We start from the raw sequence: 13,056 nt of genomic DNA, 5'->3' as shown, positions 1-13,056 counted from the left end.
TTTTATATAAGTTATATGAGTAAATGAAAGTGCTTTTCAAGTATTTATGTTTGTTTACAGGTGGATTCTCTCGTGTAAGTCAGTGCTCAGATGGTACAATTTAAATATCAATGTCTTAAATTTTGGATGCCTGCATTTATCTGGATGGAATAAATGGCTTCATTTGCAGAAATGTGTGATAAATATTTAATATAGAAAATAATTTATGATAAATATTTAAATATGGAACATTATAAAATGAGAGTGTTACATTTTTCTGTTACCTATTAAAAACTACATAGAAAGAGATCACATCCTGATGGGTGTGTGATAACCTGGTAATGTCAGGGGAGCACTTGAGCCACACAGTAATTGTTAATTCAGTTAAAATCCTGAAATATGATATGCTAAATAGTTCTTTGGTAGAGAGAAAAGATGCGATGATAACAAAGGCCCAATACTGTCAACTTTTTAAGCATTTGAAAAATCTCATGACCTGTGTCAAAAGCCATGAAATCTAATGAAAGCTTTGCAACACTTTCAACTGGTCAGCCCTTAGCCATGGTCACTCTGGAGAGCACAGCTGGTGTGTGTCACCCTGTTCTGCCTGCCCAGGGCACGGCGCCGCTCCCTCTCTGGCCAGTCAACAACCAGCATTATTACAGTGATGCAAAATATTGCATTCCTGTTTGCCAGCCAGAGGAAGGCTGAGGTATGTGGGGAGAGACTTGTTTATTAGGCAAGAAAACCAAACCAACCCAACCCTAAATGAATCAACATATATTTAAAAGTGCACTGAAAATATTTCTTATTGAACCCTCTCTCTCGTGAGTGCCAGATTTTCATGTTAAATTATATCCATTTTGAACACTGAACACATGGAAGCTGGTATTAGAGCGTTTAGTTTGTCTTGCAGTTTGAAAAGCACATGACACGAGGCAGCATTAACACCCTTCATTAAAGATTTGGCAATGCCATAGGTTTATCATGAAGATGCAGCTTAGGAATGACACGGTTCTGCCGACTGCCATTACAAGCTTTCTCCAACAAAGTGCTTTGTCATTTGCCAAAGACAAAAGTCAAACTGTTGCCCTACCTCACCACAGTGCTGCACTGGCAATTTATGATTTTCTTTCCAGATGCAGTTGGACTTTAATAAATTATAGCTCTTCAGAGTTAGGCAATTCTTTGTAAATAAAAGCAGAGTTTCATGTTCCATCAAGAGTGGCCACTGTTTAGACTGGTCTCTTCATGCACACCTGACAACGGCTGATAATATTTTCTAGTTCTCCTGCTTTCAAAGTCTGTGGCAGAGGTTTCCTACAAGAAAGAAAATAAACTTTACTTTTTCTTTAAAAATGAAACTTTGGATATGGAATTACTGAAAACAACACTGAAATCTTTGGCTCACTGAAGGCATCTTTGGGCTACGAAATGACCCTAAAGCTAACAAAAGGGGATGTCTAAACTGAGGGGAGTCATCTTATACAGGTAGTTATTGTCTCCTTGGAAACCTGCAGCATGGATGCAACGTGTATGGGTGCAAGGAAGTTGGATTTACCTGAACATTCTTCTTGGATTTAATGATGCGAGCCAGAAGCTGTAGGAATTTGTGTAGTAGTTGCACGTCCCCCTGCCATGGCACTCTATGAATGGAATGGCTCGAAATTCTTCCAAACAGGATCCAGGAGATGCCAGTGCTTGGCCAGAAGCTTCTGAGCCAGCACTTGTGTACTGTAACCACCAATACATTTGTTATGAGAACTTGTCCATCAGCTATTAGTAAACTGCAGCCAAAAAAAAATAATCTCTTTCTAGAACATGCCATACCATCTGTGGTACATCTTGGACAAAACAAAATGAGCAGATTAGTTTTATCCAACTTACAGTGAGGCACAAAAGCCCTATGAAAACCAAAGCACAGTTACATTTCCTAAGTCCCTGCAAAGCCCTTTTTCTGCTACATGATAAGACATGAACCGTAACCAGTACAAAAACTAGAAAGTACCTGGCTTCTGTCCAGTTGAGGACTAGAGTAACTGAATTACAAATAAGCCAAATCCCCTATTTTGTGTGTTCATATTTGTTGTTGCTTTGATTGCTTCCCCAAACACACAAAAGCAAAGAAGGTGTTTTCTTTCCCTGATGTTGGCAAAGGCTTCTAGAAATAGCTCTAAAATAATTTATTATAGTAGAATATTGGCTAGGAAATACCATTTAGAATTGGTAATGTTGAAAACAAGCAAATTACTTTAACCAGATGCTGAAAAAAATTCTTGTTCTTTTCCAAGATGATTATGATTAGTGTTACTTACAGCCAAATCCCAGGAGAAGCAACAAATTACACACTAAACCTAAAAAGTTTTACGTCATGCCAAAAAAAAGGGGGTTTTAGTTATTTTAACCCCATTTGCTGGCATCCCTATGACATCCCACAGGCATGGCTAACAAAGATGAAATGCTGTGTCCTCTGGTCTAGCTACCCCCTTAATTTTATAAACAGTCCTTACTTTGACGGCACATTATGAATTTTCTTCACTCATATCTTGTTATGGCATAAAAAATGCTGAGGCAGTGTTTTGTAGGCAGTGCATTGCTTTTGGATTGATTTTAGCTTTCTGTGGAGTTCAGCCCCAAGATTTAGAAAATAACTGCTTGCCAGTTCAGTTATTTCTGTGTGTTTGTGTTCAGGAGCAGTTTAACCACTCCATTCCTCAAACCTGTTTCCTAGATCTTAGCATGCTGTGTGAAAATGAGAGCATGCAGTTATTTTTGTCAGACTAAAATCCCATGGTTCTCATTTTATAATTTCCACTTTTCTGCCTGCCACTTATTTTTGAGGACAGATCAGAATAGTTGTTCCTATGCTTCTGGCATTGAATAAGAGTTAATAGAATTATTGTCTACTTCTTGGGAAAAGAAAAAAACCCAACAAAAAGAACATCAACATTGTTAAGAAACAAATGAGCTATAAGCAGATGCAAATTACAATAAAAGTTAATAATAAAATTAATAATTCAAGTCTTTCTATGCTTACCATAACAAAAGAAAAACCCTTCCAGAGAGATGTCCAGCCTTCTGGACATGCAGGAATGACAGTTGTTTGGCTGTGAACTGCTATTACCATTGCAGGTCCTTCGCAGACAACACACCTGTAAGAAGAAACACACATGCACTCAGTGCAGATATGAGGGAAAACAGGAAAGCAGACAGAAATTCTGTTTGCTAGGACAATAGCTACCTAATAGCAGAACTTATGATAAATGTTACCACTCACACAGGTTTTCTTTGTTTAACAAGGAGTTCAGTAAATTGAAGGTAACTAAAATACCTTGCTTTGCAATTGCTTTGTATTGCCTACTAGTAACACCAGACAAAAATTGGTCTAAGATGGGAATTAGTCTCAGAACATTTGAGTTTCCTAGTTTTGCCTTTACTGAAGTAACAAGATGAATTTTTTCTTCTTTGTGTGCTCACTAGTGTATGTTGTCATGGTTTAAATTGAAGTTCTGTACCGTAGAAAAAGGAATCTTCACTTCCTCAATGAAGAAACTATGATGTTGAGGTACTAGATTGCAACATCTGGCTAGGGCAGGCTAGAAGACATGAATGCAAAGCTTGCCTTTGCATCTTTTACTTTGGTATTCTTGGTCTTGCAAATTTTTAGAGCTTTTCCTCTTAAGATGCTTTTCATGCATTCTCAGCTGTCCTAAAGCAACTAGAAAGGGTCGCATTTGCACAAGGGTATTTCATAGGACAGAGCCTTCAGCCTCAACTTGTAATGTTATTCATCAACTACAGTAAATGTATCACACACAATTGAAAGCAGAACTTGATTTGTACTGTATTCCAAATAATGAATCTGTCTTCATTTCATTTTTAACTGCTTCCATTATACACAACAATAGGTTTATAAAAAAAAATATTAAAAAATCACTGCAATCAGTAGGAGTGTGTGCCATCTTCTCATATCAGCTATGCAGATTAAGCCCTGTGGCAAAACCCTAGCTTTAATCTAACTTTTTGTAGAACATCACTGAATATCTGACATATTCAGATCAGTAATCAAAAATCAGGTGATTAAAAAAGATGGTTGTACTGGCTGAGGTGGGCAGATCTTTGCCTAAGATTTGCCATTCAAAACAATTTATGATGTCTTTGTGGTTCCAGGCCAGAAGAGTTACAGTTCTCAGGCTCTTACCTGCTTATCTGGGGCTCTAGTTCCCTGCCAGAAATTGGTGCCATGTCTACTGGCATTACTGCTGCAGTTGACAGCCAGTAGGAATAGTCATTGCGAGAAGCAAAACTACAGACATCGTTGGTATTACAGAATAAGAATGGCATGGTGGTAAACCTCTGCAAGCAGCTACCAGCTGTTCCTAAAAGAGAAGTTTGTGACAGAGAGAAGCTTCTATTTAGTGTGGCAAACAAAAGAGACACATGATGGCATCCAATCTACTATAGTGAGAATTAAAACATCTGGTAACTATAAAGAAAGAAGTGTCTGTACCGTGAAATTATCTGAAAGCAAAATCCTTATGGTGTATATAAAAATAAGGTCTAAGAACAAATTTCTTAAAGTAACCTTGAATGGTATCAGTTGATGACACAATAGCAGGGATTCAGCTGCTTAAACAAAAGCTTCTGTTGTATTTTCTGACACCTTAAAGCATTCCATTTAGTTTCCAAAAAAGCAAGATTTTCTCTCAGATCCTGTGCTGTAACTGTCAGCCCTGTGCAGACATGAGCATTTCTACTAGACACCTATCCATAAGTAACTTAATCTCCTCAAAAAATGTCTAGGGATGGCAAAAAAAAAAGGAATATAGGAGTGCAGTAAAGAAAGATGTCTTTTAAACCATGATTCCTGAATTAACTCAGAGCAACAGACCACTCTGGAGACTGATGGTTGAAATCAGTGTTCATCACTGATGTTGAACCAATGTTCATCTCAAACACGTACTGTGAATTTGGTTTCATGACAATTTAGCCTTATTGGACTCTAAAGAAAAATATCTGAAAGTTTTTACCAATACAGTACCAAGATCTTGTCCATGTGCTCGTTCATTTCCTTGTACAAAAAGCAGTGAATAGCCAACATAGATCTGTGATGTCCCACGTGGGCATGAAGGAATCTTTGTTGATTGACTGTGTCGGGTAAAGATAAAGCCTCTTCTTGTTGGAGCAACAATGATAGTACCTGGTGATCCAGGTAATCCCTGTAGACCTGGAAAGCCAATCAGTCCAGGTTGTCCTGTGGAGGGAAAGGAAATATGACTGCAAATACTGTAATTTTGTTTAAATTTTTACTTCATTTAAATTAGTGGAACCACTTGAAAACTAACAAAAATCTATCAGTAAGAAGATAGAACTTGAAAATTGGTAGTATTTGTTGCTAGATGTATTAACTCCTTCAGACCCAGCTCAGGTAGCTTTACATTGCATAGTGTCATGGAATAGTGAGGTGTTTTAAAGAACCATGGCTGGGTTTGGTTTGTTGGGGATTCTTGTTTGTTTTGGTGGGTATTTTTGTTTCTTATTGTTTTTTAATTATTTTTTTAAGTTATAAAGTTTAGACATTTTATGATGACTAAATAAAAAATATTTAGCTTACTTTGATGTCACAAAAAGGCACACTGATACCTAGGGATTTCAGGTGGATAAATAAATGTGATTAATAGCAGAGGAGCACAATCAAGGCAAATTTTTGTAAATTATCAATTAAGTTGAAAGCATGCATCTGTTAAAAGCTATGAATGTGCTTACATGTGCCTGTGGCCCTAAAGCTACTGTAAATGGTACAGAGTCTCAATACATGCAAGAGGATTTGCAGAAATCAGGAATACAGTTTATCTGTAGTAGGAGTCAAACAGAGATGTCTGCTTCCCTGTACCTCTTTGTCCTGGAAGGCCTCTGTCTCCTTTTGGACCAGGCGTTCCTGGTCGACCTGAAAGACCAAAACTTCCTGGTAGACCTTTAACTCCTTTAGGTCCTAAATTGTAATCAAGAAAATAAAACAATCATATAGCAGTAGTTATTCTAGATTCTAATAACCGTTAATGAATAATGGTAAAATCCCCTTGTAAGTGTGGCTGTCTTAGAATAAACCATCAGCATGAAGTTGTGAGACTGTCTATAGTTATAGTGTTACTGCCACCATAATTCCTATTAGGAAGGTGATGACGAAATATTGAATGTATTGGAGAAAAAGAAATATTCTCGTAAGAAATGTTTACAGAAAGCAAAGAAACAGCTTTTTCTTTCAGCAGGTGTCATACAATAGATCAAAAAGATAGTGATAGGCCATAACCATCTTGGTCATGGTTTGCAGTTCTGTAAATAACGCAGCCCCTTTTATAACGACTTTAAGGAAAGTGTTAAACAACAATGCTTTAATGCCTGCTTCCCTGTGCTGGAGGCAGCTGGCACTCCTGACTGGGGTGTGCCTTCTGGCATGCCTGCCTGCCTGGGGAGCTCCCTTCCCAGGGTGAAAGCTGTGGTATTGAGAAGGGTGGCCAAGTACCTACTGCACATCCACCTTATCCTACCTGCTTCTTGTTTCTCCATTCCTCACATTCCTCCATTCACTTCTTGTGCCAATGGAGAAGTAACCAGCCCTTCTCTCCCCTCCCTACCCCCAGACTATGACAGACACAATTGCTTTGTAGCACATCTAGAGCACTTCTATTACATGTCATAATTTCCCCCTCAAAATGACAGCCTGAGCATGGTTCTCATTGTATGAAAATGGCGAACGTTTTGATCCAAGCCTATTTTTTATTCTGTTATTTTGCTGAGGCTTATGATGAGGGAGAAACTAACTCAGTGACTGCAAGGGTGGAGGGCAGATGGAACGGGACAGGTTATAAATACAGGTACAAAGAGCTATTTTTAAAGACATGTCAATTTTCTATCCAGAAGTTTGTTTTCCCACCAAACCAAATTGTTCCACTAAACAGCCCATGCAAACATGTACAGAGATAAAAACATACAACACCTTGTAGACCAGGAATTCCTTGAATTCCTGGATCACCTGGTGGTCCTGGGATTCCTGGCAGACCAGGAGGACCCTTGCTTCCTGGGATGGCAAACACTCTCCCAGGGACTCCAGGTGGACCTAGCAGCAAAAAATATAATGGAAAGCTATTGCTTTATATTAAAAGAAAGCAAAAAACCCTACAAAACACAATAAACAAATCAACCTAAGGTAGCTGGTATTAGAATGAGTAGACTTGGTTACCACGCTGGCCTTTTGGTCCCCTTGGCCCTTCTGCACCTTGTGGTCCAGGGAGTCCTTGATTACCCTTTTCTCCTAAAAAAAGAAGATTGGAGATATGTTGCTCTGGTTTAAAATGTCAAAACAACTGTCAAAGTTTCAGAGGCTCATTCAAGAGTAGATGGATTCCTTTGAGATGTGAAGGTGGAGCTCAACATCTCTGCTGTTACTGTACAGTTAGAGGCCAAGTGCAGTCAGTTCATGTTTCCGTGCCAATCCTCATATTGGTGCCATAAATCTCACTGAAATCTCAACGTTAGACTGTGTAATTTTTATCTTGTGTGTTTTTGTCACTGAGTTTGCAGGTCAAGTGCTGCCTTCAGTGATGCTGTTCACTTCAGCTCTGCTGTCAGTTATGCTGATGGCTCTTACAGGGGTGTATGATTTTCAAGTGTTTGAAACATAAAAAGTAATTATTTTCACTGTGCAAAATATGAGGTTACATCCATACTACTCTCCACAGCTCTGCTAGAAATAAATTAATTAAAAAAATATTTTTGTCATCAAGTCAGGAGATTTGACTGACTATGCCATAAAATAAGAGGTTTTGCTTAAGTATACTTAGTCTTTATGGTGACTTTTCAAATTAGAACAAATTCAAAATACACAATAATTAGCATGGAACACAAACCAGCAGGTTAAATAGGTAATGAAAATTTTGCATCATTATAAATTGTGTAATTGAAAATACTGGAGTAATATAGATCTTTATCAGATTTAAATCACTAGAAAAATGTCTAAATTAAAAAAATTTTTAGCCAGCTACTGATCCAGCTAACTCTCAGGAATATGAAATGAATGAAGCAAATATATTTAACAGGTTGTCTGCTCAAAATATGGTAAATTAAGATTACAGCTTGGACTACTCTTATGGCAAAGAGAGGACCCAGTGCTCTGTGTTGTAATTGTGATTGAATGCTAAGTTCTATAGCTAAGAGGTTGCCAAAAATTCACATCTTCTAGCAGTGGTGTGGCATTTCTAATTAGTAGAGTCAGTCTCAAAGTCCTTACACATTATTAATCACTAAGGACAAACTTGTTTTGAATTTTCCTGGAATGGAGGACACTGATGTTTTGGTCCTTTCTCACTACCATTGGTTTATTCATATCCATAAGATCTGGCTCAAAGAAAATGCCCTTATAGTGAACACTTGCATTTATAGCTGACCTACACTTTCCTCTTGATGGAAAAATCTCATGTCTCTAGGACCACTCCTGCTACAATAACACACATAGTCTTACAACAGAACATGTAAATTATTGTATTTGGCAAACAGAAGGGTATGTAATAAATGTATTAATACCTTTTACACCTGGGAATCCAAGAAATCCAGGGTCCCCTCTAACACCAGGATAACCTGATCGACCTTCTGTGCCCTGCAAATCAGGTAACACCAATAATAGAGAGGAAGCAGCATCTACACACTATGAAGTCCATTTTCTTTTTGTTAAGAGTATTTAAAGCATGGTGTTCACAGAATATGCTACAACTGGAATTATCTGCTCCTTTTGTGAGCACATAGGAAACAGTCAAATAATTGTTAAAATTATTCTCTAAAACAGAACAGCCAAGGAAATGAAATGCCAGAAATTCACAATAATTTCTTTTTTAATCTACTTAAGTTCATAAAACCTTCATTTCTTATAATTTTTAATATTTGTCTTCTATTACAAGTTGGTTTGGGGAGGGTTGGGGTTTTTTGGTGTGTTTTTATTTGTTGGGGTTTTGTTGTTTGTTTGTTCTTAAATTGTTCTGGATGTTATTTTCATGGTAAGAGCAAACTTAACAATGGAGTAAGAAACAAGAAATATTCCTTTCACTGACTTTTGGACCAGGAGGACCAACGTCTCCAGCTGGGCCCATTGGCCCTGGGATGCCATCTGCCCCTCTAACACCTTTGCTTCCTTTCATGCTGGGAGTGGGAAGACCAGGAGGCCCAGGAAAACCAGGAGCACCTGCACAGAAACATCACAGTAAAGACTACTGCCAAGAGCACTTCAAATACATTACATACAATGCAGTACAACATTCAATGACTCTATAATGGCATTCATGTTTACCACCTCAGCAATTTCCAAGGGAATTTTTTAAAAAATCAACTAATTTTTCCTAGCATGCTAATTTATTCTGAGATCAGGGCTGAGTTCTTGCAGTCCTCTATAGCACTACAGGGTTTTTAATATCCTCCAGTTGTAGTTATGCCTGTAATAACACTCATGCTATCTCACTTCTTTCAATTTGGATCTCAGCTGCCCTACAGACCACATGGGAAGAAAGCAAAATGCAACTAAGTGGACTGCAAAGCTTTGTGTTGCTTTAGTTCCCATCACACTGCACAGACAGGTGTTTGTAACAGTAATGTTGCTTTAACTGGTGAAGGAACTACCTGCTTAATTATGAAGCTGCCCTTTCAACCTTGAGCTCTGGACAGGCTGAATTCTGCTTTTCAATTATCAGTATATCGATTCAGATAAATAAGGAGTTATAACAACACACCTGGTCTTCCATCTGCACCAGGAATTCCTCTGTTCCCTTTTTGCCCAGTAATTGCAATGCCTGTTGTGCCTTGAATTCCAGGTAACCCCACTAGGCCAGGAGGTCCAACAGGTCCTTGATCACCCTGACGACCTTTCATACCTGGTGGCCCAGGAAAACCAGGCAGTCCCATGTTTCCTTTGATTCCTGCAAAGAATAGGTGTTACATACGGGGAGAGCTGTCAAAATGGTAAGATGTGACTACACGGAGTCCGTGCGTTCCACAGCAAAGGTGAATTCAGCCTTGGTTCTCAGTATGGAGAAGCCCCTAAAGCCACCTTGCTATTGTAAAATAATATAGTTGTGAGAGGGCAGGACTCACTGCCAGGTAGTGTACACAGCACTGTTGGTTTTGTTTTTTTTAATTTTTTTAACTTAAAAACTCCACTTCAGAGATTGCTCATATATAGGAATAAAATCAAGGAGGGTAGAAAGACCAGAACATGGCATCTTTCTTGATGCACAAGTAGAATAAATGCTTCTTTGAACATCAGGACTGGCAGCTCCTTTTAAACTAAATTCCACCTGAAAGCTTGAATATGAGCTCAATGAAAGAAAAGACTACTCCAAAAGGGTATTGTTCTAAGGTTGATTTTTAAGTGCATGAACTATATTTGGAGGGTATGAAGAGAGATTTTTTTTTTTCAAGTAAAACAGATCAATAGATCTCTACCTGTACTAGAAATACAATGCAAAAAACCAAAAAAATGGGAAGAGTGCCTTCAATAACTGTTCATCAATATAAAAGGGGAAACAAACAAAATTAAGATACAATCACTGTAGCTCATTAAACCATACTCTTTTAATCAAAATGTCTCAAAATAAGCTTTCAAAAGCTCTAGAACGTGTATATCACCTTCACAAAACTACAGAAGTTAACTTCTTAATTTTCCTTTTGTGAAAGTCTTAACTGTACAAGCAAGAACTCTTGATCTTTAATATATAGCATCGATCAAAACCACAGAATCACTCTTGATTTTCTCTGACATGTATGTGCCATTTTAAGTATCCAAAAGCAGGAAGCAACTTAAAGATGAAGATGTTGAGTCTGGTATTTAAAAATCAAGCTATTTCTTTCTGAAAAGACAACTCACCTTTACGACCAGGAACACCTCGAAGGCCAGGGATTCCTCTCCCTAGTACTCCTATAAAATAAGAGGTCACATTATACTCAAAGTCCTGAATAATTGTTAAGAAAACATTATAGTTGCCTAATATTTTATATATTTCTTCACAATTCACTGAATCAAAATGTAGATTTTAGTTATATGTGAAATATAATTTATTAGTGATTTTCATTTCTTCTACCTAGAAATGAAAAATAATTTTGTAAGTTTTCCTTTATAGTAGAAAATCCAATCCTGATGAATCATATTGGAGGTGCATTGGAGGAACAAAAATAAGCTTTGCCTTTTTTCAGAGGAAAAAGAAAGAAGGAGAATCTTAAATTAGTTACTGAGAAAAAGAAAGGAAGAAATGTAAATACCTAAAAAAGAAAATATGTTAATAATGATCGCTTCAAACTTAATATAAAAAATTTAGCAAATACTGTGAAAGCTGTCTCAGTATCCTCTTTAGACTAATATGCAAAGAAACATTTTCACTGTAAAAATAAGAAAGCCCTTTCTGTCAGAATCCCATGGGTACTACATCTGTCTGTGGGCCTTGAAGACATCAGGCATGACATTTAAATGAAAAATTTACAACCCAAGAGCCAGCCCGTGGAAACCTTCACTGTTCATGTAAGTAAACATTGTGATTCCTTTTATTTTATTTTCACATAAGAGAGGAGATTCCTTTAAAAGGTTTTGGTTCCTTTAATCTCTTTAAGAGTAAACACGTATGAATTGCTAACAGCAATACTTTGGCTCTGGTAAACATTAACATTTTAGGGTAAGTTATTAAAAAATCACATGTAGAATAGTGCAGTGACATAAGCATTTAAGTTTTAACAGCATGTACAATTACACAGAAAACCCTGTGAATTATGTAAAATGAAAAACCTTCAACTTATAAACTTTGGTTTGGTTCCACAGAAGCTCCTCATTAATCTTTCCCAAATAATCCCTTTCAGTTTAACTTGGCAAAAACAATTGTAAAATAGAATTAAAATTTTTCATTGGTTTTACCTGGTTCTCCCTTTACTCCTGGGGGACCAGGCATACCATCCTGACCTTGATTACCTCTTTCACCAACAAATCCATCTTTTCCAGGGTATCCAACAGCACCTGTGAATTATAATGGAACATTATCATTTTCACTTGTATTATTTTGTATTTTGAAGGGAGAAAATACAAGTCCCCTTTATTAAAATTTAATTAGTTCAGCTGCTTCCAAGACAGATGTAACTGTGTTGGTATATAAACATTTGTAAAGAGCAGCATATGTTTTTATTGAGCTCATTGGATTTAAGTCGATTTAACACCCCCACTGTTTTCACAGGCAGTAACTTCCTCTCATTGAAAGACATTTTAGGGTCCTGCCTTTGATTTCACCCATGTTGGTGGGAATCCATACAGGCAGTGTTGTTTCCCTCCCTGGCTCTATTACAAATTCAAGGTACCCCTAAACAGGCAGTGGATTCTGATCTTTGCTAACTCTGCTAATGAGTCAGTGCAAGTTCACTGGAGTCTGCAAAACCACATCATAATTTTGAAGATATCTTTATGTAAGAGCATCCAATGCCCTTTTTGAAGACAATGACTGGCACTCACATTAATAAAGCCTGCATTGCATACCTCTGTGTTGCTGTATATTTACACATTCACCTTATGTATATTTTTAATTGTTTGATCTTTTCTGTTGCTTTAACAAACAACTGCAACTCTGTCCCCTCTTTCCACTCCATTTTCTTCCCCTCTGCATCTATCTATGTCTTAGCTTTTTATTCTCTTTTTAGGAGGTAGAACAAGCCTTTGTGGCTATCACATCATCACATCTTGATAATGTCTAAATGAAAAAAAAAAAGAACTGGTAAAAAACTTTACAATACTGAAACAAAATTAAAACCTCTTGCCTGAGCTGAACTGATAATAACAGGCTGTTACAGACCTTAGCTGGAACCAGAGAAGGTGAACAAAGCCTCAAACTAACATAAACAGAGACTGTAACTGCATCAGTTGAATTCTAAAAAGCTCAGAAGAACATCAACTGCCTCGTTACAAAGAAAATAACAATCCAGGAGGCAGTGATTTGAGAGAGGTGCTATATACCATACCAGGAGGGCCTGCAATGCCCTGTTGTCCTGGGCGGCCCTGCTGTCCTT

At 37.5% G+C, this 13,056-nt stretch overlaps 1 protein-coding gene across 1 annotated transcript in view; it reads right to left on the bottom strand.

Moving 5' to 3' along the window:
- Window positions 1-1,214: 1,214 nt before the first annotated feature.
- The window catches only part of COL4A3 (collagen, type IV, alpha 3 (Goodpasture antigen)), a 54,031-nt gene continuing 42,189 nt past the window's right edge, over window positions 1,215-13,056 (bottom strand). Inside the window, exons 38-50 of the mRNA XM_010001664.1 lie at window positions 11,921-12,019; window positions 10,886-10,936; window positions 9,753-9,938; window positions 9,081-9,211; window positions 8,560-8,632; window positions 7,229-7,291; window positions 6,977-7,096; window positions 5,873-5,971; window positions 5,021-5,233; window positions 4,181-4,358; window positions 3,017-3,131; window positions 1,541-1,713; window positions 1,215-1,299 (exon numbers count right to left, since the gene is read on the bottom strand). Of these exons, the coding sequence (XP_009999966.1) occupies window positions 1,215-1,299; window positions 1,541-1,713; window positions 3,017-3,131; window positions 4,181-4,358; window positions 5,021-5,233; window positions 5,873-5,971; window positions 6,977-7,096; window positions 7,229-7,291; window positions 8,560-8,632; window positions 9,081-9,211; window positions 9,753-9,938; window positions 10,886-10,936; window positions 11,921-12,019 (1,586 nt within the window). The remainder of the gene's footprint in view (window positions 1,300-1,540; window positions 1,714-3,016; window positions 3,132-4,180; window positions 4,359-5,020; window positions 5,234-5,872; window positions 5,972-6,976; window positions 7,097-7,228; window positions 7,292-8,559; window positions 8,633-9,080; window positions 9,212-9,752; window positions 9,939-10,885; window positions 10,937-11,920; window positions 12,020-13,056) is intronic.

The sequence above is a fragment of the Chaetura pelagica genome, unplaced genomic scaffold (genome assembly GCF_000747805.2).
Source record: "Chaetura pelagica isolate M959 unplaced genomic scaffold, ChaPel_1.0 scaffold207, whole genome shotgun sequence".
In the NCBI taxonomy this organism is placed as follows: Eukaryota; Metazoa; Chordata; class Aves; order Apodiformes; family Apodidae; genus Chaetura; species Chaetura pelagica.
Note: the sequence above shows the minus strand (reverse complement) of the source record. Positions and strands in the feature narration are given on the sequence as shown.